The sequence below is a fragment of the Microcaecilia unicolor genome, chromosome 2 (assembly GCF_901765095.1).
Source record: "Microcaecilia unicolor chromosome 2, aMicUni1.1, whole genome shotgun sequence".
Taxonomy (NCBI): Eukaryota; Metazoa; Chordata; class Amphibia; order Gymnophiona; family Siphonopidae; genus Microcaecilia; species Microcaecilia unicolor.
Window position 1 is genome coordinate 551,931,108 of NC_044032.1, and position 27,781 is coordinate 551,958,888.

A 27,781-nucleotide genomic window follows, 5' to 3' on the forward strand; every position below is an offset into this window, starting at 1 on the left:
GGAGACGGGAGGGGATGTGAGAATATATGTCCTGCTGTACTAAATCAAACTGGTACAGCTAGCCTAGTGTCGTAATTAGGTAAAACTTTACATGAACCAGTTAACCTAGTATTTATATACATTGCTGTTGTAAGGGTTCAGCCTGGAAAAGAATAAAAATGGGCCTATGAGGGTGGAGTTGGATTCTAGACTCCAAAAAAATTCTGCAAAACTGTCAGACCAAACCGACCGTCACACAGGGAATCCTGCTCAAGGCAGTAGTGAGATGTGAATGTCTAGACAGAAGACTATGTTACAACCTTGCAAATCTTTTCAATAGAGGCTGATTTCAAGTGGGCTACCAAAGCAGCCATGGCATTCACATTGTGAGCCATGACATAACCTTATAGAGACAACCCAGCCTGGGCATAAAGGAAGGAGAAGCAATCTGCTTGCCAACTGGATAAAGTGTGTTTAACAATGACTGCCCCCATCTTGTGTGGATCAAAAAAAAAAAAAGCTGGGTGGACTATCTATGAACTTTAATCCACTCCAGATAGAAAGCTAAGGCTCAGGCTCATCTACAGTCCAAGGTGTGCAGTGGGCTTGAAGTCTTTGGAACTATGTTGGCAGAACAATTGACTGATTAACGTGAAATTCCAATACCACCCTTGCAAGGAACTTAGGATGCATGTGGAGAACCACTTTATTATGATGGGACCTTGTGTAAGACGAATAAGCTACTAGGGCCTGAAGCTCACTGACCCTATGCACTGAAGTGACTGCCACCAGAAACAGAATCTTTCAGGTCAAGAACTTCAGGTGGCAGGTGTCTAGCGGCTCAAAAGGAGCTTTCATCAGCTGGGTGAGGATGATGTTAAGGTTCCATGATACCATGGATGGTTTGACAGAGGGCTTAGTCAAAAGCAAACCTCTCATTCATCAAAAACCTAGAGGCTGTGCAGAGTTGGGTTTATCCTCTAAATGGTGATGGCAAATGCCAATTGCACTGGGATGAACCCTTACAGAGTTGGTAATGAGACCAGACTCAGATAGCTGTAGAAGATATTCAAGAAGTTTTTATGTAGGGTAGAAAAAGGATCTAGGGCCCTGCTCGCACACCAGACGGGCAAACCTCTTGCAGTTAAAATTATACAACTCCTTAGTGAAATGTCGTCTGGAAGCATGCAGGATCCTGGAGATACCCTCATGCAATTGAAGGGATGCTACCTCTACGCTCTCAGCATTCAAGCTGTGAGGGCTAGGGATTGGAGATTGAGATGTAAGAGAGATCCCTCATTCTGAGCGATGAGGGTCAAAAAGCAATCCACAGATCTTCAGAGGCTAACTCCTGAAGTAGAGAGAACCGTATCTGTCTCAGCCAGTAGGGTGCAATGAGGACCACTGTTCCCTTGTACTGCTGGAGCTCCAGCAAAGTGTTCTCCACAAAAGGAATCTGAGGATATGCATACAGAAGACCCTTCTCCCAATGCAGCAGGAAGGCATCCGATACTAGTCTGATCTGTGATCTCAGCCTGGAGCAGAACTGAGGGACTGTTGTTGAGATGAGTGATGACGAGATCCACCAAGGGGGTGCCCCACTCTCAGAAGATCTGTTATGCTACACCTATGTTCAATGGCCACTTGTGTGGTTGCATTACCCTGCTCAGTCTTGTCCACCAGGCTTGTTGTCTTCGTACACCAGATATGTGGGCCCTGAGTAACATACCTTGAGTGGAAATCCAATGCCATATCCCTATAGCCTCCTGAAACAAGAGGCATGAACCTGTGCTGCCCTACTTGTTGACATAATACATTGCAACCTGATTGTTTAAATAAGAATAATTTGGTTCAACAACTGATCTCTGAAAGCAGCATTTAGAGCATTCCAAAAGATTCATAGCTCAAGAAGATTCATCTATAAGTCTCCTGAGTGGACCACAGACCCTGAGTGTGAAGTCTGTCTATATGAGCTCCCCAGTCCACGTTGAATTCACCTGTCATTAACATCTTGTATAGGGAAGGAATTTGGAATGGAAGTCCCATGGTCAGACTGGAAAGAAATGTCCACCATAACAGCAACTCTCGCATGGCAGGAGTGACAGATACAACATACATTAGGTTCTCTGAAGCCCGATACCACTGGGAAGCTTAGAGTCCATTGAGACTCTCTCAAATGGAGATATGCCATGGGTGTCACATATATTGTGGAGGCTATTTGATACCCACATGACATGCCAGATATGTAGGGCAATGGTCACTAATGCCTCAGCCCTGGATTCTGGAAGAAAGGCCCAGACTTGAACAGTGTCTAGCAGGGCTCCTATGAACTCCAATTGTTGAGTGGGAAGCAGATGGAAATTTGGGTAGTTTATGACGAACCCTAGCAGCTCTAACATCTGAATAGTTCTCTGCATGGAATCCTGAACTGCTTCTTTGTATGTATTCTTGACCAGCCAAGAAACACAGACACCCTCAATATGCATAAATACACTGACTACCACAAGATATTTAGTAAAGACTCTAGGAGCAAATGAAAGGTCAAAGGGCAGAACATGATATAGGTAATGGTGCTTCCCTACTTGAAATACTTCCTGTGACTGGAACCTATCCGTATGTGAGTGTAAGCATCCTTTAAGTCCACAGAGCATTGTTAATATTTTTCTTTAATCATGGGAATTAGGGTGCCCAGTATAACCATCCTGAACTTTTCTTTGGCTAAATATTTGTTCAGGGTCCTTAGGTCTAGGATGGGATGAAATTACCTCATCTTTTTGGGAACAGAATCTCTTCCCTTCTTCCCCTGGTGATATGGATTTAACTATGCGAGCCTGATGAAGGGAGGAGAGTTCCTCTGCAAGCACAGCCTGGTCCTGGGATCTTAAATGTGACACTCTTGATGGGCAGATTATGCCAAGAACTCAGTGGTTGTAGGTTACAAGGGACCATTTTGCTTGAAAAAAAAATTCAGCCTCCCCCTCCCACTAGTAGGCCATTTGGGATGGTTACTTTTACTTTGGCTATGCTTTCTTGGAGCCAGTCAAAAGCTTGCCCTTTGCTTTGACTGGGGAGCTGGCTGGGTCTTTTGGGGCTGCTGCTGCTGAGGGCGGAATCAGGATCTCTGGGTCTGCTGGGAAGGGCAGACCTGAGGAGTATACCTGAGAAGTTGTAGGATCTCCATTGGGCTCCACCTAAAAACCTCAGAGAAGTGGAGGCTGCAGAAGGAATGTGCCGAGAGAGGGACTTCATGGTATCAGTTCTTTTCTTGATGAGGTCAGTGACCGCTTCCACTTTGTCCCCAAGAAGGTTGTCTCCTTGGCAAGAACAGATATCAGTTTCTCCTGAACCACCAATTTAAGGCCTGAAACAAGTAGCCAGGAGAACTTTGCACATGCCAATACCTAATACAGAGATGCCACATCAAAAGCATCATAGGTTGCCCTGATCCAGTGCTTTCAACACTCCTTCTGTTTGGCCACTAATGCACAGAGTTCTGCAGCCTTATCTGGCAGTAGAGTGTCCGCAAACTCAGTTACACTGCACACCAGGTTCTGCATATAGACGCTCATGTAGGGCTGAAAGGACAGAATGTGAAACACAAGCATTGAGCCCTGATAAACCTTTCTCCTAGAAGATTGTAAGATTCAAGCATCTCACCTTAGGGGCACCAAGGAGTGGGTTCTAGAACTCAGCTCTTTTGAGAGCAGAGTCGACCACTACAGAATGGTGTGACAATTGCTGCTTTTCGAATCCGGGAGCCTTTTAGACCCTATAGAGTCCACCTTCCTAGGTAATTGCTGCACAAAGAGACGGGTCTCCCAAGGGCATAGCCAGCTCTACAATTTTGGGGGCACTCAGGGGTGGACTGGGAGGGCAATGCATTGCTCCCTCCTCCTCCCGAACATACCAAGCATACCTTTGCTGGCAAGGATGCCAAGGCCCCGCCAGCCAAATAGAGTGCCACCGATTCCCTCCTCCTTGCACTGTTTCCTTAAGGCAGAAGTAGGTACGTGCCTTCAGCCGTTGATGCCGGGACTTCTTGTGCATGCATGAGAAGTCCCAGTATTGGGGGCTGAAGGAATAGCAAATTCTGCCTTAAGGAAGCGGCATGAAGAGAAGGGGAGTGGCAGCATTGTATTTATTTGGCTGGCGGGGCTTCGGCATCCCTGTCAGCAAAGGTAAAAGGATGCTGTAGCCCTGAAGGGGGCCCAGGTTCAAAGTGAGGGTGCCCATGCCCCAAGGCCCCTCCCCCATGGCTACACCATCAGGGTCTCCTAATTTATCATCTGTGCAACATGAAGGATTCTGTGCATGGGTCCTTTCATTGCCTCCTTAAGGGGCTCCTCAAAGTCAAGGAAATACAATATCTTAGCCCTGGGCTTGTCCTCAACCTCTAAATCAAATGGAATAGCCTTAGCCATGTTCTTCAAAAATCAGTTCCTGTGTAGGGGACTCTTGCCATCCTAAGGTGGGGAGGGGTCTGATGGAAGTTGAAGGTAGTCCTCCGACGAGATCTCCTTTCACTCAATTTCAGACACCCATGAGCACTCTGAGTCAGCCTCAGTGAAATATTCTTTGTCAGTAGGCTGAGTATGTGTCTGCTTCAGTCTGCTGAACTCACCTCCAGATTCTGGAAAAGAGTGCCAAGGGACTGGTCCTTTCCTGTACACCAGAGAAGCTTCATCACTTACTGGGCTGGAGGGGAGCATCACCTCTTCCGATGTTGATGCCAGAACTTATCAAGGTACCAGCACAGACATGTTGGCGATGGACATAGTGTGTGCTTCCAGGATCGGCTACGAAAAGAGCTATGGTCAACACTAATGTACTGTAGGCCTCAGCATCGCACCCAGCCAAGATCCACTCCAGCTCCTCCTGCAACAGGGATGAGAACTACTTCATGGTTACAGGCATGGGTAAAGGTGAGGCTGATGTGGGTACAGTAGGAACCTACAAAATGTGGGAGCCAACTCAGAAGACAGGTCCCAGAATAGAGGAGACTGGCACATCAGTACCAACTCCAAGGGCAAGGAGTGGTCCTCTTGGCGCCAGCGCTTCTTGGGTAACAACGGTGCCCCAGAGCTCCTGGAACGATGCTTCAAGCAGGATAAATAACAATGCACCTTCACCTTCTCTCAATACCCATGAGGAACCCTCGATGCTGAGGAGGACAATGTTGAATTCTGACTCATGCTCAGTGTCGGGTCCAATGCAGGTTGGTCTGATGGGGCTCTTACCAACGCCCAACGTGGGGAAGACCTCCTCAATGTCAGTGCGCCCCAATGTCCAATGCAGCTCGACCATCCGATACTGAAGTCAATGCACCAGACTTAGAAATGCCAAAATGTTTCTCATGCTGGACCTCTCTAGGAGTTTTAAAGGACATTAGAGCAAACATAGCCGAAGTGAAATCAAACTTTTTTTTAAAAAGAAACATTCCTGATTGGGTGCTCAGGCCTAAGAGGGCCGAGAGAGTCACACAAAAAAAATAAAATAACATAAACATGACAAAAAAAATACTAGAAAGAAAAAAATGAATAAAGGTGCCGTGCACTGGTAAGAAGACACCAAAAGATGTGGGAAAAGAAGCACAGAGGAGAGCCGGTAAACACAACTGTTCTGCTATGCAGAAAAACAAAGACTGCTGGTCCCATGCACTCATGTTGGGTGAGAAGACACCCATGCATGCATGGTGCCATGCTACCAAAAGCTTTAAAGGTAACTGAACAAAGAAAAACCACAGGACAAACGGAGCAAACCAAAAAGCGGGAGGAAGCACCCTGAACAGACAATAAGATGAACACACTAGTTTATTACTGCAATGTGTGAGACACTACACTGCACCATATTTTGGCAGGGAAGTGTTTGCCTCAGGAGTCTTGTGTTGAAGTTTCTTGTAGAAAAAACAACATTTGCAGCTGAGGAGAGCCAGACACAGCACTGAGCACATTCACTTAATATTTCTCAACCCAGAACCATCTATCCTTTTTGAGGAGTGCAAATTTTATTAAAGCACGTTCTTTTTAAACACCCCTTTACATTTGTCTGCTCAGCAGCAAAGGTTGTTTGTTCCATAAGAAACTTGAACACAAGACTCCTGAGTGCCATGTCAAGTCTCACGTACTGCAGTAATAAACTAGTGTGTTCATCCTGTTTGTCTGTTTCGCCTGCTTCCTGCTCCCACTTTTTGGTTTGCCAACAGCTTTAAGAAATTCTTAAACACTGGGTAGTGTCCATGCCAGGGCTCTGTTTTTATAAATATATTTATGTCTGGCTTTGATTTAATGAACCATTACATGTATTTTTTGTTTAAATCATATTTATTGACAGGTCATTTACATAACAACAAAATCAAGGCATCAACAATTACAAAACATGTCAAATTTCCAACTATGTAATCCCTTCCATCCCATGTACATTCATAATGCATTAGGTACAATTATGATCATCAGTAGAATTAAGAAGCAGTATGCATTTAAAATAATCAACCATTAAACGCACAATTTGACTAAGAACAGTATTATTATACTATAATCTCTATCTGTGTTTCTCCAAAAGGTGAGATAGTATCATGCAAGCTACTAAAAATGTAATATAGTGCTGCGGGCTCTTGGTATCAATGTCCTTCAAAAGGGCTCCCATATGGCTTCGAACTTTCTGCCAGTGACTAGGGCCTTCACTTCCAGATGATCCATCTTTAACTGAACAAGCATCAAAGATCTTCAATGATAATAATACGGAACAGCCCCATCCAACCAAAAAGTGAGTATAGTTTTTATAGCCAATCATATCAACTTTCACAGAAATGGTCGGAAGCTGCAAGGACCAGATGGCATCCTGAGATACACTCCAAAAAGCAATAAGGGGTCTCAAGGAGCTGGATGTTGCCAAATAGAACTCACAAACTGTAAGATTTTAGTCCAAAAATGCACCATCCGTGGGCAGTGCCAAAACATATGCCCCAAATTTGCAGCACAAGCATGGCATTTAGGGCACAGTCCGTGTGCTGCAATGCCCGTTCTCCAAGCTCTATGAGGTGGGATATACGTGCGAAGCACAAATCTGTAGAGAGTTTCCTGTTCCATGTATTTTAATGTTTGTTAATTTTATCCTTATTTGTATTTTGTTTTCATATTTACACATCTATAAGTCATACCCCTGTCCATATCGGGTGTTTTATCTCTTTTAAGCAATAAAGATTGTGAACTTTTATCATTTCCTGCTGATAGGATCTGCTTTCCTGGCTAATAATTACGCACTATGTATGTGTGTGTGAGTACAAGTGGGTGTAGTTTGAAGGTGGGTTTTTACATGGACAGAGTGTGGGCAGCAGGTAACCTTGCATATGCACCTTGTAAAATACGTACTATAAGTTATGCGTGAACATTTACACCAACTCTGTGGCTAGCCTAAGTGCTCACACCTAACCATATATGCACATAAATACCCAGTTATATGTTAGGCTCCACATAGAACTGCCCTCCACATATCTATATTCCAAATAAATCCCTGCACTACTATTTTGCAGTAATTAAAACCATTTTAATGCTACAGTTGACATGTAATCATGGAACTCACCTTTGTGTTACAGTGTTGCTTTCACATTTAATTCTTATAACATAAACCCATAATAATCTATACAAAGATTCCAGTGCAACGCGAGACATTTTGGGATCTTTATTCTACAAGAAATCAGAAACACATCAAGTAAGAAAGACTTTTAGCAATCAGACAATTTCATTTCATAAAATGAATATATCTCAGTTAATCCATTAAAGCTGGCAATTTCTGACAACAAACTCTAACTGCTGGACTGGATCATTACTAAAGTTAGCCCTTTTGCTGTGCTTAAGTCATGCAGAGGATAATCTTATAAAGGCATTTTTTAATATATAACAGTATACACATGTCAAACATGCTGTGGTCACACCTCTCCTTAAGAAGCCTTCACTCGACCCTACTTGTCCCTCTAATTACCGACCCATCTCCCTCCTTCCTTTTCTCTCCAAATTCCTTGAGCGTGCTGTTCACCGCTGCTGCCTTGATTTTCTCTCCTCACATGCTATTCTTGACCCACTACAATCTGGTTTTCGCCCTCTCCACTCAACCGAAACTGCGCTTACTAAAGTCTCCAATGACCTATTACTGGCTAAATCCAAAGGTCAATATTCCATCCTCATTCTTCTTGATCTTTCCGCTGCTTTTGACACTGTCGATCACAGCATACTTCTCGATACCCTGTCCTCACTTGGATTCCAGGGCTCTGTCCTTTCCTGGTTCTCTTCCTACCTCTCCCTCCGTACCTTTAGTGTTCACTCTGGTGGATCCTCTTCTACTTCTATCCCTCTGCCTGTCGGCGTACCTCAGGGTTCTGTTCTTGGTCCCCTCCTCTATTCTATCTACACTTCTTCCCTTGGTACATTAATCTCATCCCATGGCTTTTCCTACCATCTCTATGCTGATGACTCCCAAATCTACCTTTCTACCCCTGATATCTCACCTTGCATCCAAACCAAAGTTTCAGCGTGCTTGTCTGACATTGCTGTCTGGATGTCTCAACGCCACCTGAAATTAAATATGACCAAAATCGAGCTTCTCATTTTCCCCCCCAAACCCACCTCCCCGCTCCCCCCGTTTTCTATTTCTGTTGATGGCTCTCTCATTCTCCCTGTCTCCTCAGCTCGAAACCTTGGGGTCATCTTTGACTCTTCTCTCTCCTTCTCTGCTCATATCCAGCAGATTGCCAAGACCTGTCGTTTCTTTCTTTACAACATCTGTAAAATCCGCCCCTTTCTTTCCGAGCACTCTACCAAAACCCTCATCCACACCCTTGTCACCTCTCGTCTAGACTACTGCAATCTGCTTCTTGCTGGCCTCCCACTTAGTCACCTCTCCCCTCTCCAGTCGGTTCAAAACTCTGCTGCCCGTCTCGTCTTCCGCCAGGGTCGCTTTACTCATACTACCCCTCTCCTCAAGACCCTTCACTGGCTCCCTATCCGTTTTCGCATCCTGTTCAAACTTCTTCTACTAACCTATAAATGTACTCACTCTGCTACTCCCCAGTATCTCTCCACACTCGTCCTTCCCTACACCCCTTCCCGTGCGCTCCGCTCCATGGATAAATCCTTCTTATCTGTTCCCTTCTCCACTACTGCCAACTCCAGACTTCGCGCCTTCTGTCTCGCTGCACCCTACGCCTGGAATAAACTTCCTGAGCCCCTACGTCTTGCCCCATCCTTGGCCACCTTTAAATCTAGACTGAAAGCCCACCTCTTTAACATTGCTTTTGACTCGTAACCACTTGTAACCACTCGCCTCCACCTACCCTCCTACCTTCCCGTTCACATTAATTGATTTGATTACTTTATTTATTTTTTTGTCTATTAGATTGTAAGCTCTCTGAGCAGGGACTGTCTTTCTTCTATGTTTGTGCAGCGCTGCGTACGCCTTGTAGCGCTATAGAAATGCTAAATAGTAGTAATAGTAGTAGTTGTAAATGTCACATATAAAATTTTCCAAAACTATAGAGCTGTTAAAGTGCTGAATCTAAATACAGTATAACAAAGCAAAGCACTCTCTATCTTCCGCTAGAGAGACATTATTATTAGTAGGAGGAAAAAGCCTCAAGCGATAGTAGCCTTCTCCATCGTTATATTTAAACTTATTGAGTCGCTACAAACTCATCACAGGCTAAAAAAACCTCCTAAGTTTTAATTTTGTATGCACTTAACGTGCTAGAATCTTTTAACTTAAAGCTGTATCGTCACTGTATCACTACCACGGCCCGACTCTGGCCGAGTTTCGACTCCTGCTGCAGATATCGAGCTGTAAAGTCCACGGTGCCCTGAAGCAGGAGTCGAAACTCGGCCAGAGTCGGGCCATGGTATTGATACAGTGACGATACAGCTTTAAGTTAAGTTTGTAGCGACTCCATAAGTTTACATATAAAATTTTCCCACATTAAAAGTATATATATATATTTTTTTTTTTTTTTTTTTTTTAACCCTAGTCAGCTGGAAGAATTTCTAATAAAGAATGAATTACCATCTGGGGAATAACTGGGGGACCCTTATAGAATATGATAGCCAGTTCTTCTGTTAGAAGATTTAAATGTAGTCACTTTCTGATTTCTTGATTTATTTACTGGAAAATTTAGAATTTTTTCCCATTAATGTGGTATTTGATTATTCTTGTAAATTCTGAAATAATGCATGAAAACAACATGCATACTTATATGACCTAGATAGTGACTTTGCCTGCACTCCACCCAAAACCGATTTATGCCCATATAATTTATAAAATGCACACAAACATTTACACCTCTTCTAAGGCTTCATTTTCCTCATGATTTAAGAGCCTATCACTGGGGTTTACTAAGCCGCTAGTGTGGATGGCTGTGCACTAATACAGACAAAACCCATTCACTTTAAATGGGCTGTCTCGGAAATGCCACACAACTTAGTAAACAGATCCCTATGTATCTTTACAAATCAGGCTAAAAATAGGCACCTTCTTGCCCTCTTAACTAAGTGAGCTGTTATAAAATTATTCTCACAAGAGATCATATGTGACAAGTACCAGTGAACTTTCACATAAAGTACTTGATGAATAAACACCAACACTTTGTACTGAATCCAATGTTCAATAGGAGGCAATGCAACTACTTCAATAATGGCTGAACATGCACAAACTTAGACCCACCAAAAATCAATCTGGCTGCTGCATTCTGAATAACTTGTAGGGCTTTAATTTTAGATGCCTGAATTCCCAAAGATAATGCATTACAATAATCTACTTTAACTAGAACCATATTCTGTACTATCAGTCAAAAATCAACAGCAGACAATATAGGTTTCAACCTACTCAACACCCACTCTGAAAAAAAAATGTAATCACTACATTCACCTGCTCATGTATACTAAGCCTTGCATCTAATGTTACACCTAATAATTTGAAACTCTGTTTCACAGGAAACAAAACATCTCCCACAGAAACCATCTCTGGCCAATCCGGATGATCTTACCAAATTCAAAGCTAACTTATGTTCCCTCATCCAATCATCCACTTTTAGGGCACTTAAAACGTTTCAGCAAATCCACCCGCCAATTAGACATAGGGAAAAAAAACTGTACATCATAAAACAGTAACTTACAGACGAGACCCTAAAGATGTAACATAAATATTAAAAAGCAGTGCTGATAGTACAGATCCTTGCAGCACACCACTTTACTGGTGTTGGAATGTAATTGTATTTTACATGCATTGCCTGTCACCTATTATTTCTCTGTGATTACTCTGTGACCTCTGATGTGAATTACTTAGAGAGGTCACACTGCTATGCAACTTCCTGTTGGGGGTTAGATGCAGCAGATGCAGCACATGGAGCACATGGAGCTCATGTTCTCTCCTAACCTGAGAGGATCTATGGTGGTGTGAGCATCCATTACCATCTAAGCACATGGAAGGAGCTGATAATACAAATGTATAGTAATATGTATATATAAGCCTGTCTGATTATAATCTAACTACAAACTGTGAGTAAACAGATGTTTTGTTACTTCAACTTTAAAGTGACTCAGCAGTGAATTATTCTGGGGTGAATGAGAGAGAGATGAAGAAAGAAATTAACATTTCTAAAGCTGAAGCTGTGTGTACTAAAATCTGCTAATTATTTACTACAAATAATCCAACAAAAGGGTTATGGGCCCAGGGCCAGGAATTGAAAAAGAAGAGAAATATTACCAGGCAGAAAAAAAAGGCCACATTTTTCTCTTAAGTTTTAAAGGAAAGATTCAGTCTGTCTCTCTCTCCCCCCACACAGCAGACAGAAGGCTAAGAAAATGGCTGAGGGAAGAAATTCACCATTGTTCTATTCTCTCAAGGTGCCAAAATTAACTGAGTTTAATTATCAGCAGTGGGAACTAAGATTCATATGTCTCCTTCGAGCAAAAAGATTAAATATATGCTTAGACCAAGACAGAACAGCTGAAAATATGGCTGAATGGGACAATGCAAACTATTATGTGAAGTGCATGCTTTTGGAAGCTCTCTCAGAGAAACAAGCCATATTAGTGGAGGGAAAAGATACACCAAAGGACATTTTATGTAAGCTGAGAACTATGTATGCAACTACATATGCAAAGCAGCAACCAATTTGGCTGGCAGAGTTGAATGAAACCAAATTAAGGGATAAAAGTAAATGTAATGATCACATTATGCATCTTATGTCTTCATTTCAAAAGTTAGAACTTTCTGGAATTCCCATGTGTGATGCATTGAAAGAGCATTTCTTTTTACCTCACTATCAAAGAAGTTTGATGTTTTTAGGTCTGTAAATGAGGCCATTGAAGGGCAATCTTTTGAACAGGCAACATCAAAACTAAGGCAGGAATGCATAATAAATGATTCTGAGGAGATGTGTTCTCAAAGTCAGTCAGAGAGAAATGAAACAAATTTCTTGGCAAAGAACAGAGGAAGGCGGAGCTATGGGAAAACTCCACCCAAGGGCAAGCTGATTTGCTACTCATGTGGAAAGGAGGGACATGTATCTAAATGGTGTAAGGAAACACAAAACACTCCCTCTAGCTCACCTAAGCCAATGGAACTAAAGAATTTTCAAACCAGGAAATGTATGAAGGACAAAGATAAACACAAGGGCTTTCTAATGGCAGAAAAATCTTTGACTATGGTAAATAATAATTCAAATGAAAGTACTTGGATTTTGGATTCAGGGAGCACATGCCATTTAACCAATTGTAAGGATTTCTTTCAGGAAATGTGTCCAGAGGAAGGTATTCTTAAAACTGCAAACGCAGGGACTGCTAAGATCCAAGCAAAAGGTATTGGATTCTTAAAATGCAAAGTGTCTAATGAAGTTAAAGAAATTCCTGTAAGTGATGTCTTGTATATTCCCCAAGCAGTTTGCAACATGCTTAGTGTATCTACATTAGATAAGAAGGGATTTGTGATTCATTTTGAAAACAGTAAGTGCACAATCTCTAAAAATGATGAAGTGTATGCTGAAGCTTTTATGCATAATGATGTTTATAAACTGAGCATTTCAGGTGAAGCCTCACATATGGCGCAAGTAAGGAAGAATGATGGTAAATGTAGTCTGGAAATCTGGCACCGCCGCCTGGGACATCGTGATTCTAAGGTGATCCAGGATCTTTACAGTAAGCAACTGGCCACCGGCATTCAGATAAGTGCAGATGCTGGTAAAATGGAGAAATGCATAGACTGTGTTACTCAAAAAGGTGTGAGACCCTCATTTCCTGCATACACAGGAAATAGGAGTAATAAAGTGCTGGACTTAATACACAGTGACTTATGTGGACCGTTTAATATCCCATCATTGGGAAATAACAGATTTGTGCTAATATTCTTGGATGATTTCTCTAGATATTGTGTGGCCTATTTGCTGAAAGAAAAAAGTCAAGTCACAGACATGCTGAAGAAATACGTAGCCATGGTGAGCAATAAATTTGAAAGAAAACCAAAGGTTCTTCAGACCGACAATGGTGGTGAGTTCACTTCACAAAGCATGCGCACATTTCTAGAACAAGAAGGCATTCAGCATATCACAACAGTAGCTTATACACCAGAGCAAAATTCTGTTGCAGAGAGAAAATTTAGGTCACTTGTGGAAATGACCAGATGTATGCTGTCAGATAGCAATCTCCCTAAAAGACTATGGGGGGAAGCCATTCTCACAGCAGTGTACCTACAAAACAGAATGCCAACTAAAGGCGCTGAGCGCACACCACATGAGACATGGCATGGTAGGAAGCCAAACCTGTCACACATAAGAACATTTGGAAGTACAGCATATGCTCATATACCAAAGCAAAGGAGGCATAAGCTGGATTCCACAACAGAAAGGGGCATTTTAGTTGGCTATGCTCCAGGACACAAAGGATATAGAATTTTGAATCTGAAAACTGGCATTGTTGGCATAAGACATGTTACATATTTTGATGAAAACAAAAGGGTTGATAAAGGCTGGATTATCCCAGATGAGCCTTATCATCCAGAATATGAAACTAGAACCATAATAGACATGCCAGTGTATATAAATGCCATACCAAGGCAGATGTCTGAAAGCAACTCATCTGTATCTAACGAGGAACAGGCAGAGGAAGCAGACACAGAAAGGATCATTGAAGAAGACAGTACAGTTGGAGAAGGGGAATCAATTGGAGAAGGACTCTCAGATTTAGAGGATGCAGAAAGGTCAGACCAACCTGTTGTCAGACGCTCATCCAGGGAAAACAAAGGTGTTCCACCCCCAAGACTGTCTTACCTAACAAAGTCAGCAGAAGCTCAAGAGCCCTTAACATGGGATGAGATTGAGAAAATGCCAGCAGAAGAAGCTGCTGAATGGCATAAAGCTGCACAAGAAGAAATTGATGCATTGGATAAAAATAATACTTGGATTCTTACAAAATTACCTCCTGGCAAGAAAGCTATAGGATGCAAATGGGTATTCAAGTTAAAAAGGAATGCACAAGGAAAAGTGGAAAGGTATAAAGCCAGATTAGTGGCAAAGGGATATCTTCAAAAATATGGAGAAGATTTTGATGAAGTGTTTGCACCTGTAGTGAAACACACGACAATCAGAACACTTCTGAGCATTGCAGTCTCAAAAGGCATGCAAGTCAAACACATTGATGTGAAAACAGCGTTTCTTCACGGAGATATAACTGAAGACTTGTACATGGAACAACCAACAGGTTTCATAAATACAAAACAAAGACAGCTAGTGTGTAAATTAAACAAAGGTCTTTATGGATTAAAGCAAAGTGCAGAATGTTGGAATGAAAAATTGCATGAAATATTGACAAATTTAGGATTTAAGCAAGGTGAAGCAGATAAATGCTTGTACACTAGGTGCACAAATGGACAATATGCATACATTTTTGCTTTTGTTGATGATCTGCTCATTGCAAGCAAAAGTGAGCAAGAGTACAAGGACATTGTAAAGTGTTTAAACCTCAATGTTGAGATAAAAGAACTTGGTAATGTGTCATACTATCTTGGTATAGAAATTGAGAAACAAAATGATGGTTCTTATCTTCTAAGCCAGAAGCAGAAAATAAATGAGCTTATTGAAAGTTTAGGTATGCAAGATGCCCAAGTTGTAAGCACTCCCATGATCACTGATTTTCTGAAGGATGAAACAGTAAGAGAACCTTTACCAGATAACATCCAATATAGATCAGCCATAGGTAAGCTTTTATATCTAGCTACCACATACAGGGCTGATATAGCAAATGCAGTAGGAATTTTGAGCAGAAGGGTCAGCTCACCTACCAAATCAGATTGGACTGCAGTTAAAAGGATGGTAAGGTATTTAAAGGGTACCATTGATTGTAAATTAAAGATTTCAGCCAATAGTAATCCAAAACTAATATGTTACTGTGATTCAGATTGGGCAGGGGATCATTCTGATTATAAATCCACAAGTGGATATGTGTTTATGTATGGAAATGTACAAATTTCATGGGCCAGTCATAAACAAAGTATTGTGAGTTTGTCTTCTACAGAAGCTGAATATGTGGCCGTATCGGAAGCGTGCAGAGAACTGATGTGGATTGAAAAACTTTTGCTGGATTTCGGAATAGCTGAAAAGAGACCAATCCAGTTAATGGAAGATAATCAGAGCTGCATCCGACTGTCACAGAATGACAAGGTTCAGTCACGCACCAAGCACATCGCAACGAAATACCACAACGTGCGAGAGTTGGCGAAAGAAGGGGTCATCAGTCTACACTATTGTCACACCAGTGAGATGACAGCTGACATCATGACCAAACCGTTACCCAGAGAACATTTTGTGAATCTGCGTATAAAGCTTGGACTTTGTATGAATAAATAATTGCATGACAGTTATGCATGAGAAGGGGTTTGTTGGAATGTAATTGTATTTTACATGCATTGCCTGTCACCTATTATTTCTCTGTGATTACTCTGTGACCTCTGATGTGAATTACTTAGAGAGGTCACACTGCTATGCAACTTCCTGTTGGGGGTTAGATGCAGCAGATGCAGCACATGGAGCACATGGAGCTCATGTTCTCTCCTAACCTGAGAGGATCTATGGTGGTGTGAGCATCCATTACCATCTAAGCACATGGAAGGAGCTGATAATACAAATGTATAGTAATATGTATATATAAGCCTGTCTGATTATAATCTAACTACAAACTGTGAGTAAACAGATGTTTTGTTACTTCAACTTTAAAGTGACTCAGCAGTGAATTATTCTGGGGTGAATGAGAGAGAGATGAAGAAAGAAATTAACATTTCTAAAGCTGAAGCTGTGTGTACTAAAATCTGCTAATTATTTACTACAAATAATCCAACAACTGGAACATCAAAAATAGAACCTCCACTCCTCAACTGAATAGTACGTTCACTAAAATAGAATAAAAATCCAACTATACACATCTCCTTGTATCCCAATATGCCTCAATTCAGATAGCAATACATCCACATTCACCGTATCAAACACAAATTAAAGGATACCAAACAAAACATATAATTTTGGTCAAGTCCACATTCGTCAGTAGAGGAAATCATCAAAGATTCAACATTATGTAAAGATCTGAGACCATATTTGCTCAAAACAATTTATGAATTGATTCAAACACATCTTTTCTATCACCTTTGCCAAAACAGGCAATGTAAAAATTGGTTCCGAAGGACTTTATGATCTACATTTTCCTTGCTTCAACAGGCTACAGTAAAGCCATTGTTAAAGAATCTAGGCATAACCCTGGACTCCAAAGATTTATTCATAATAAGTTTAAAAGGCAACACCAATTTGCCACAGATCAATTGACGAGCAAAGATCAAGCAATGACTGGGTCGGACACAAGGCCTGCAAAATACCCTTAATCTCCACCTCCTCTGATAACCAAAAATCAGCCCATCCAACCTGTCTCTCAACCACATTGTCATTCACAACTACTGAATCAACAATCTTTGTTATTCTAACCTCTCCATTTTTTTCCATTAAAAATCTTGCAAAATCTCTCAAGTCCATTCTTCCAATACAGCCTTTATCATTATAACCAACAGATGGACCATTCAAAATAATTCCCTTGGCCTATTCAATGCATCCCTAATCCGTATTTCAAAATAACTATAATGTTTATTGTCACAAACAGCCACATATGCTGATTAATAAATTTGAAACTTGATAAATTGAAGTTAAGACTTTCTATCCCACTCAACAGAACAAACCATCTGAGCGGTGTAAAATCTAAGAAAAGAGAGGAAACAGACATACATTACTAACATGAAACAAAAGGAACTAGGATAGAACTACAATATAAACAGGAAAGAGGGGAGAGAAGGTAAGGGAATTTGTCATCAGGTAAGAATGACTTTATCTGGAAAAAAACCCCCAAAGAATAAGCATCTTGAAAGAGGAAAGTCTTGAACTCTGCTTTAAAGAGGGGTAGAGAAGTGATTTGTCTGAACTGAGATGGCAAGGAATTCCATAACCTTGGGCCTTCAAATGAAAACACAGTATCCAGCTTATTTTTGAAAGAGAAAGACGCCCATATTTCGACACAAATCGGGAGATGGGCGTCTTTCTCCCGTGGGCGTCCAAAACGGTATAATCGAAAGCCGATTTTGGGCATCTTCAACTGCAATCTGTTGCGGAAACGGCCAAAGTTGACGGGGGCGTGTCAGAGGCGTGGTGAAGGCAGGACTGGGGAGTGTTTACCGGCTGAGGAGAGATAAGCGTCCGCGGCCGATAATCGAAAAAAGAAAGGCGTTTTTAGCGCAAATTTGGGTCACTTTTTCTGGAACCTTTTTTTTTCACAAAGTCCCAAAAAAGTGCCCTAAATGACCAGATGACCACCGGAGGGAATCGGGGATGACCACCCCTGACTCCCCCAGTGGTCACTAACCCCCTCCCACCCCAAAAAAACAACTTTAAAAACTTTTTTTTTTCCAGCCTGTATGCCAGCCTCAAATGTCATACCCAGCTCCATCACAGCAATATGCAGGTCCCTGGAGCAGTTGTTAGTGAGTGCAGTGCACTTCAGGCAGGTGGACCCAGGCCCATCCCCCGCTACCTGTTACACTTGTGGTGGTAAATGGGAGCACTCCAAACCGCCCCCAAAACCCACTTTACCCACATCTAGGTGCCCCCCTTCAGCCATAAGTACTATGGTAATGGTGTAGAGTTGTGAGGAGTGGGTTTTGGGGGGGGGATTTGGGGGGCTCAGCACCCAAGGGAAGGGAGCTATGGACTTCAGAGGTAGTTTGCTTTGTTTTTTTTAATTGTTACAAGTGCCCCCTAGGGTGCCCGGTTGGTATCCTGGCATGTCAGGGGGACCAGTGCACTACGAATCCGGGCCCCTCCCACAACCCAATGCCTTGGATTTGATCGTTTTTGAGCTGGGCGCCTTTGGTTTCCATTATCGCTGAAAAACAAAACCGCCCAGCTCAAATCCGCACAAATCCAATGCATTTGGCTGGCATAAACCGTATTATCAGAAAAAAGATGGACATCCATTTTTTCCAAAAATACGGTTTGTCCTGCCCCTTCATGTACCCATTCTCGGACATAGACGCCCATGGAGATGGGCATTCGCGTTCGATTATGCCCCTCCACGTCTACTATATTCATGAAAAAGTTTTCTATGTCCAAGAAAACACAAGGGCAAATGGTCTGCAAGCTCCAAGATGGAAAACAAACGAAGCAGATCGCAAAAATAAAACAGTAATTTATTATTAAAACCTGAAGTTATATATACATAAATAGCCCGACACAGGCCGTGTTTCGCCCGACAGGGCTGCTTCAGAGGCTATACAACAATCCTTTACTCACAAGTTTAATTGATAATATTGGATATGTGCTGAGATTAACTGAAATTTCATACATAGGAGATCACTTTAGAAAAACAGCTCTATCAGAGATGCCAAAAGAGTATTGACACAACGTCAAACGATCAGTCTCTTATCTCTGAAATCAGCGAAATCAGCAGTATAGAGTATGAGCTAGAAGGAACCCTTGACAATGTCAGCTCATTGATCCTCAGGGAGGCCCCTCCTTATCCAGTTCTAAGAGAGGCCCTGCCCCCCCCCCCCCCCCCCCCCCAAAAAAAAAAAAAAAAGATAACTCATTTTGTTCTGGACATTCTAACCACAAACCACTAGAACATCCAAATTATGTCATTCTGGAAAATCTGTCAAATGCAGACCCCAGGGTGGATGGATGAAGCTAACCAGAAGTCCATGTTTCAGCACAAGTAGTTTAGTGACGTGATGGGTTCAAGGATTACATCAACTAGATAGTCCACAAACAGTTTCTTGTACTGCAGGCTCTAAGGAAAGTCCAAGCAAAGTTCATGTAGCATATTCAGGCACATCTGCAGTTGTAATTCTCATTTCAAAGTGGCAAATGCCTCTGTTCTCCGTTACCAGGGTAGATGTCTACCTCCCAAACAGGTGCAACAAAGTTGAATACCATATCTGCATCGCCTCTTCTACCATACAATCATCCTTAACATCCAAATCCATCAAGCTTTCAAATCCTGTGCATCAAACATAGTATGCACAAATATCTTACTCAAATGTGATTGTCCCAGTGGCCCAGCCTCCTCAAACTTTAGAAGAAATGATACAATAGCATGGACTGCCTACCCCACTGGCACCACCACTGGTGACTGACAGAGTTGATCTCTCAGCCACTCTGTCACAAAAATTAAATCCACTTTATGAGTTGCTGTTCCTACCATTTGCTCAAGCTGTACATGCTGAATGCCTGGAACAAAACATGATCTCTATTCTTAAAAATAGGAGACAGGATCAAATGGAACATTAAAATCACCCAACCACATAGCTTATCCGAATCAAATGATAAACCTAACATATCCAATAAAAAAGAACAATCAGACACCAGTGTCCCTGGTGGACAGTAAACCACACACAACATAATTTCGGCATTAGCCACAACCAATACTTATGCAACAAAGCAAGCCTCAATCCACACAAATTGAAAATGTAAGCTCCCCCCCCCCCCCAAAAAAAAAAAAGATAACTACCCCTCCCTTATAACTTCTACATACCCATTCCCATTTACATCCAAACAACACTGATGCACCAACACACCTGATTTTAACAACCAAGACTCGGTGACACACAAATCATCATCTACACTCAACAAATCATAGATCACAGAAGTTTTATTGCTAACTGATCTAGAATTTATCATGCCAACCTTTAGTAATCAATATTTCAATATACAATCCCATCTACCCTAACTGCCTTAAAGGCCCCAGTGAACCCAAGAAACCAACACTTGGAACTGGAAAGTGCAGATAACTTTCCATATCTCCCCCTCCCCATAATTACTCCAATATGTGGCATCCTACAATCAAACACCCTTAAAAACAAGGACCCCCTCCCCAAAAAAACGAAAAAGGAAAATAAACACCCCCCCAATAAAATTCCCCCAAATCTCCCCAAAGTCTGCCCTAAGGAGCTCCTTAGTCACACTCCTTTGTTGGTGTGACAAAAGAGGTGCTCACTCTCTGATGCTAGCCTGTACCTTTCCACCTATGCCTCCGTGATACTACCCAGGGGGCAGGGCCAACAATAGCCCTTGTATAGGCTCTGCAGAATGTTACTCGCATGGAGGGGGTCCCCACAAGCTAGTCCAGGAGAATTCAAATAGCACACAAGGAAGATGATGACAGCAGCAGAAGTAGCATATATGCATATATAAGGCGTTTTGCCTTCATCTGCATACTTTGCATCTGATTGCTATATACCACAAGGTAACCAAAATAATGTTGCATTAGGACACTGCAATTTGCATTAGAGCCCACGTGTTAAGGGATAAAGAACGTGGGTTAGTGCCCTAATGCAGCTTGAAAACTGACCTCTTACAATCTTTTAAAGGCTACCTTTTAATATTTTTACTAAACTATGGGCTAGATTTACTTATGCGCATGCTAAGGATGTTACTGCATATTAATAAATATGCCCCATTACACAAAATGAGACATTCAGAAAATGATGCAAATGTAAATTGTACAGCGCTGCGTAACCCTAGTAGCGCTTTAGAAATGCTAGTTAGTAGTAGTAGTAGTAGTGATGCAAATGTGTGAATGCAGTAGTGCAATTTAATAAATCCAGTTCTATGTTAACATATTTTATGATAAATTGGGAGACTTATAGAATGGCATTACAAAAAAAATTTCCTTTAAAAATTAAGCACTTGAATCTACTTTAAAATATGCATCTTGTAATTATAAATATGAATGTATCCTATACATTTATTCTTAAAATATAATTATATGTTTATTTTTCTTTTCATGTTTAAAACCTTTGTTATTTTATTTTTATATTAAAACAAGGGAAACAAATCAGCAGATATCAATATCTTTTTATGGAGGAACTGTGAAGCTTTTTTCGGATTACTTATTCTTTTTCATACAGTCCTTCAAAAATACTGTGGTTTGAAAAGCTCTTTATAGTCTACCAAAAAGCAACCTGGTGCCACCCAGTAATATTTCTTCAAAATTCTATTTGCAACTATCTTTAAAAGTTATTACTAGAAAGAAACAAACTTGCCAGTAATTTAAAAGGGCTGTAAAATAGTTAAAGCTAGATAAAATCATTTTGTCATGAATTGCTTCTATAAAATCATACATTAAAAACAAGCAAATACATTATCAAAAGTCAATGACGAAAAATGGATCTACTGCACCACTATAAGATAACTGCAGAAAAAGCATGCCAAACATATCATCAGCAAAGGTACAATAAGTTTCATTATGTGATAATAGTAATAAATAGAAATAAACCAAAATAAAACATGGAAAAGAAAATAAGATGATACCTTTTTTATTGGACATAACACTACATTTCTTGATTAGCTTTCGAAGATTGCCCTTCTTCATCAGATCGGAAATAAGCAAATGTTGGTAGATGACAGTATATATAAGTGATAATATATTCAAGTGTGGAGGAGATATAAAGATAACATCATCGGCTTAATTTTCTGACAAAAAGTGATACATTCAATTAATTTAAGGAGATGTTGCCTCAAGAAGCCCCCGGCTCAATTATATTACGAGCTCATGAGGGCTGGACCGCTTCATCATTGGCAACACCCCCAAATTCATAGAGCAGCCTATCCCAAACGTATGTTCTAATACTCTTTTTTTCTTTTTGTATAAATTTTTTCTTTTTTCTAACATATGATGGGCAATCGTAAAGTTAAACGTAACAGCTACTTAGCTAAAGCATTTCAGTGGCACTCTAACAGGATGGGGGTAGATAGGTGAGAGACAGGGAGAAATGCATGGAGACAAGAGGGTGACAAAGCAGTACATTTCTATGGTTTATAATGGGCTAGAAAACCCCTTATAGTGACATACAACCCAGAGCTGGAAAAATTAAGAAAAATCATAAAAGATCTGCAGCCTCTACTCCAGGAGGATGAATTACTGAAAGAGATATTTCCATCCCCACCAGTGCTGGCCTTCCAACAGCCACCCAACTTAAAACACAAGCTAATTAGAAGCAAGCGCCCAACACAGACTCAAAAAGAAGAGAATGGCACACATCCTTGCAAATATATCCAGCTGCAAAGTATGCCAAAACATTTCACAGGACCCCACAGTCATTCACACAGGAAAAATATTCAACATAAAGGAATCCTTTACATGCTCATCTTCCAGCATTTGTTTATTTCCGATCTGACGAAGGGCAACCTTCAAAAGCTAATCAAGAAATGTATTAAGTTATGTCCAATAAAAAAGGTATCTTATTTTCTTTTCCATGTTTTATTTTGTTTTATTTCTATTGATTACCTTTAAAAGTGGACTAACACGGCTACCATACCTCTCTACTCATTATGTGATAATGAAATTGATAGAGGGTTTTCCTATCACAGAAATCATTTTGTAAACATTAAGCCTCTGAACTAGTTATATGTGGTCCGAAGAACAACAATGGATTGAAGAGGTTAAATTAAAATATACTTTTATTAAATTAAATTTTAATAAAAGTATATTTTAATTTAACTTCTTAAATCCACTGTTGTTCTTCGAACTACATTCTGTGGATTACAACTGCCTCTCTTTCGTAAACACTATGTTATATGTGGTTGCATAACAAATATATTGCCTCCATTAACTTGATAAGGCAGCAGTTACACCAGTTTTTACTTCTAAGTAGTTCTAGTAAAACTTACAACAAATAAAGATAAGATCTTTTTTTTCTCATTCTCACTGCAGAGGAGATGTCAATAATTAAACAATTTGACAGTGTCACCAACTTATGCTCATAAAACTGGAAAACTGCTACATGAATTGGGGTAAGCTGCTCTGCTAATCCTTATCAGAACACTATCCAGCTCTTAAGCTAATGGATAAGAATAAAAAAGCAGCACGCGGAGCAGATAGAAACACAGAAACATGACGGAAGATAAAGGCCATATGACCTATCCAGTCTGCCCATCCTCTGTAACCCCTAATTCTTCCTGTTCCTAAGCAACCCCACATGCTTATCCCATGCCTTTTTAAATTCAGGAACAGTCCTCAACTCCACCACCTCCACCGGGAGGCTGTTCCACGCCTCCACCACCCATTCTGTGAAATAATACTTCCTTAGGTTACTCCTAAGCCTATTCCCTCTTAACTTTGTCATATGCCCCCTCATTCCAGAGCTCTCCTTCATTTGAAAAAGGCTCTCTTCCTGTACATAAATGCCCTTGAGATATTTAAACGTTTCTATAATGTCTCCTCTCTCCCTCCTCTCTTCCAGCGTATACATGCTGAGGTTCATAAGCCATACTGAAACGCTGCCTGCAGCCTGCACCAGGCCTTCCCTCTGACCCATCCAAAACAAGAAGTTGCATCAGAAGGGGGCAGGGTGGGTCAGAAGGAAGACCCAGTACAGGCTACAGACAGCTTTTCAGTACAGCTGCTGCAGAGCTGAAGATTTACTGTAATCTGAAAAATTTAATGGGTGGGGAGAGGAGAGATCCACTGGCGGTCCGGGGGTGGGGGAATTGAGAGAGAACCTTGGGGGGGGGGGGAATCTCGGGTGCCGGGAGGGAGGGAGGGAAAGGAGAGAGAACTTTGGTTGGTTGGGGGGGAAGAGGGAAAGAGAACCTTGGTTGGTTGGGGATGGAGGGAAAGAGAACCTTGGTTGGTTGGGGGGAGGGGAGGGAGAGAGACCTTCGGGTGGCTGTGGAGAGAAAACCTTGAGTGGCCGGGGGGAGGGGAGGGAAAGAGAATAGCGGGTGGCTGGGGAGGAGGAATACAGAACTGCAGGTGGCCGGGGGGAAGGGAGAGAGGGAGAGAGAACCTCGGGTGGCCTGAGGGTGAGTGAGAAAGAGAACCTCGGATGGCCAAGGGGATGTAGAGAGAATCGCGGGTAGGGCTAAAAGGAAACAGAGATGCTGGACTGTGCACAGGGGAAGGAGGGAATAGAGAGAGAGAGATGCCAAATGGAGGGAGGGGGAGGGAGAATTGTTGGGCTCAGAGAGAGGGAGAGAGGGAGAGAGATATAACTGACCTGGGGTGGAGTGGGTAGAAGGAAGGAAGAAAAACAGAGATGTTGGACTCGGGGGGGGGGGGGGGGGGGGGGGAGGGGGAAATAGGGAGAGATACCGAATAGGAGAGAAAGATGGAAGGAGGGAAGTAGAGAGAGAAGAGACTCGAGGGAGAGATGATGAGTTCAGAGAAGGAGGGGAGGAGAGAGAATGGACCTGGGTGGAGAAAAGGAAGAAAAAGAGAGAGGTGTTAGATTCGGGTGGGGGGGGGGGGGGGGGTTGGGAAAGAGAGAAGAGAGAGAGTTAATGAGCCTGGGTTAGAGTGGAGGAAGGGAGAGAGAGAGAGAGAGTTGGACCTGGAGGCGGGTAAAAGGAAGATGCTGGGCCTTTAATCAGTGGCATAGCTACAGGAGGGGGCCTTGGAGATATATGCATTTCATATGTATCTGCTCATAAATATCAAATGCACATGCACACACACAGAAAACTTTACTCAGTGAAAAAGCTTTGGTTTGTCTGAAACAAACATAAAGATGTTTCTCATGAAAAGTGGGTAGGCCAGGTACTATACTTTTTGAAACTCAACATTGGTTTTACAAAAGCAGACATATATTAAGCAAAGTTGCTTATCTGTAATAGGTATTTCTTCAGGACAGCAGGATATCTGTACTTTTTGAAGCAAAATGGGTGATGTTATCCAATGAAGCCCAAACATGGGAAATATAAAAGTTCTCAGAACTTACAAGTGGCATACTGCATGTTGTCAGACTTCCTGTCTCAGCGTTCTCACACAAAGGGCCACCTCATCTCCATATAAAGCTATTAGGACAGCGGGGCATTGGTTATCATAAAAACACACTCAGCTACCTTAGGAATTGGCTTCTTCTAAGAGAATACTTCCTACTGGTAAGCAAATTTGCTTTCTCCAAAGACAAGCCAGACGGTCTCTTTAGAAGGGGGAATTCCTAGCTACAGGCTGCCTTTAATAAAAAATTAGAAAATAGAAAAAATAAATGCTAACAGGCAACAAACATGTTTTTGTTGGCAACTGGTCCATGTGTGTGTTTATCCTGATATGATTTACGTTGTAAGTTTTTAGTTTGCAAAAATTGTATTAGATTTTTATGACTGTTTATTATATATTGGATCTGGAGTTTTATAAATTTAGGTTAAATATCTAAATAAATGAAATGAGAAGGCCTTTCTGCCTACTTTTCTTCAGTGAATGCAACCTGCAAAAAAATGGGACCAAGAGGGGACAGGTTCTAAGCCTCAAAGAGATTCTGCAGGACAGACTGACCAAACTTGCTGCATTAGGAATCCTATCCAAACAGCAATGGGCTGTGAATGTGTGGATAGAAGTCCACATCACAGCCTTGATGATCTATACCAGGGAGGATGATCATAGGCAAGTCTTCGACACCACTATGGCTCTGATATTATGAGCCTTGACACATTTCTCCAACAGCCAAGCCTGCCTGACAAGGATAAAATGCCATCTGCTATCCACTTAGAGACTGCATGCTTGGCTATGAAAAGTCCCAGGTGTATTGGGAACAAAAGAAACAAAGGTTGGGCGGCCTTTTTTAAAAGCTTTAGTCTGCTACAAATAGAAAACTAAGGCTCTTTTGCCATCCAAGCTATGCAAGGCACATTCCACCTTCACAAACATGTGGCCTGGTAAAAGTATTGGAAGGACAATCAACTGATTACGGAAAAAGTCTAATACCACCTTAGGCAAGGAACTGAACCACCCAACTGTTGCAAAATTTGTATAAGACCAAAAAGACACCAAGACTTAGAGTTCACCAACTCCAAAGTGACACCATCAAAATAAGATCATCTTCAAGGCCAGGTACAGTTCACTAAAGATGTGCATTCATTTGAAATGACATGAAAAAGAACAAAACAAGTCATAGTGTGCACACTTTCATGAAGAGTGTGTGCACACTTCACAACACAGGAAAAACTTCTAAATTTCATTTCAGGCTCAAAGTACTATGAAACACAAGAAATGTTATTGACATTTCCCAACAACATTTCATTTTTTTTTTAGCCCCAAATTTCTGTTTTTTCTTCCTGTATCATGAAGGGTACAAGCTACTTATGACACTGCCCACAAAACAAAAACAAAATAATAATAATGTAAAAAAAAAAAAAAAAGCCTATGAAAACTAAAGCGACGAAAATCTTTGGCCTACACCATCCCTACAGTTCACAAGACTCTAGCAGCTCAAAGGAAACCTTCATTAGCTGCATTAGAACTATGTTGAGGGCCAAAGATACCAAAGGAAGCTTGAAGAAAAGCTTCAGCTAAAACAAGCCCCATATAAAACAGTTTGCACAATTTAAGATCAGCATTTATATCCCGGCTAAACCCTCAAGTTCCAACCAGATTGCATCCAAGATTAACCATAAGCATAATACAATAACCAAGGCTGTCAAATACATGAATTAAAAAAATCATCATAAAAACAGCAATCATTAATAGGATAAGTATTTTTTAAACAGCCATGTCTTCAATGCTTTCCTAAAAGATATATATTGTGCAACGCCCCTGATAAAAGATGGAAGTCCATTTAAGAGTTCTGGGGCCTTCATACACAAAGTCTTGTTTTTCGTATTAAGCAGCCTGCATGACTCAGCAGATGGTAAGGCTAACAAAAGCTCCAAGAGATTGACCAGGCTGATAAATCGATATCATAGGATTCAGATAACCTGAGTTCAATCCATATATTATCTTAAAAATAAACATCAATGCTTTGAATTCCATTCTCACTCACAACGGCAACCAATATAATTCAGACAAAAATGGGGTCACATGGTTGAACTTTCACCCCCCCCCCCCCCCAAAAAAAAAAATCAATTTGGCAGCTACATCTTGAAAGGACTGTACTCTGAGCAACTGTTTAGCCAGGAGGCCCATCCAAGCAAACATTGCAGCAATCCAATGATGAGATCACTGCCTGAATAATAATTCAAAAATGTTGGCAATCCAAAAAATATTTTAATCTACATAACAATTTCAGTATAAAGTAAGTCTTTTGAACCAAATTTGCAATACAAGTCTCCATAGTTAAACCTGCATCCACCCAAAACCCCAGTAACTATATCACATTTCTTACATTAACGTCAGTATCAAACAGTCCCACTATCCCCACTGACAAATCAATATTGTTAGTTTTTACCCACAGGACACTTGTCTTATAAGGATTGATTTTCAGAGAATGACTGGACATTCAAACAAATATCTCCATGAAGGCAACATTC

General features: G+C 41.3%; 1 protein-coding gene across 1 annotated transcript in view; it reads right to left on the reverse strand.

Annotated features, from left to right (window-relative positions):
- The window catches only part of FRYL (FRY like transcription coactivator), a 655,466-nt gene that overhangs the window by 459,437 nt on the left and 168,248 nt on the right, over window positions 1-27,781 (reverse strand). The window contains 1 exon segment of the mRNA XM_030191364.1: window positions 7,558-7,661. Coding sequence (XP_030047224.1) covers window positions 7,558-7,661 — 104 coding nt within the window.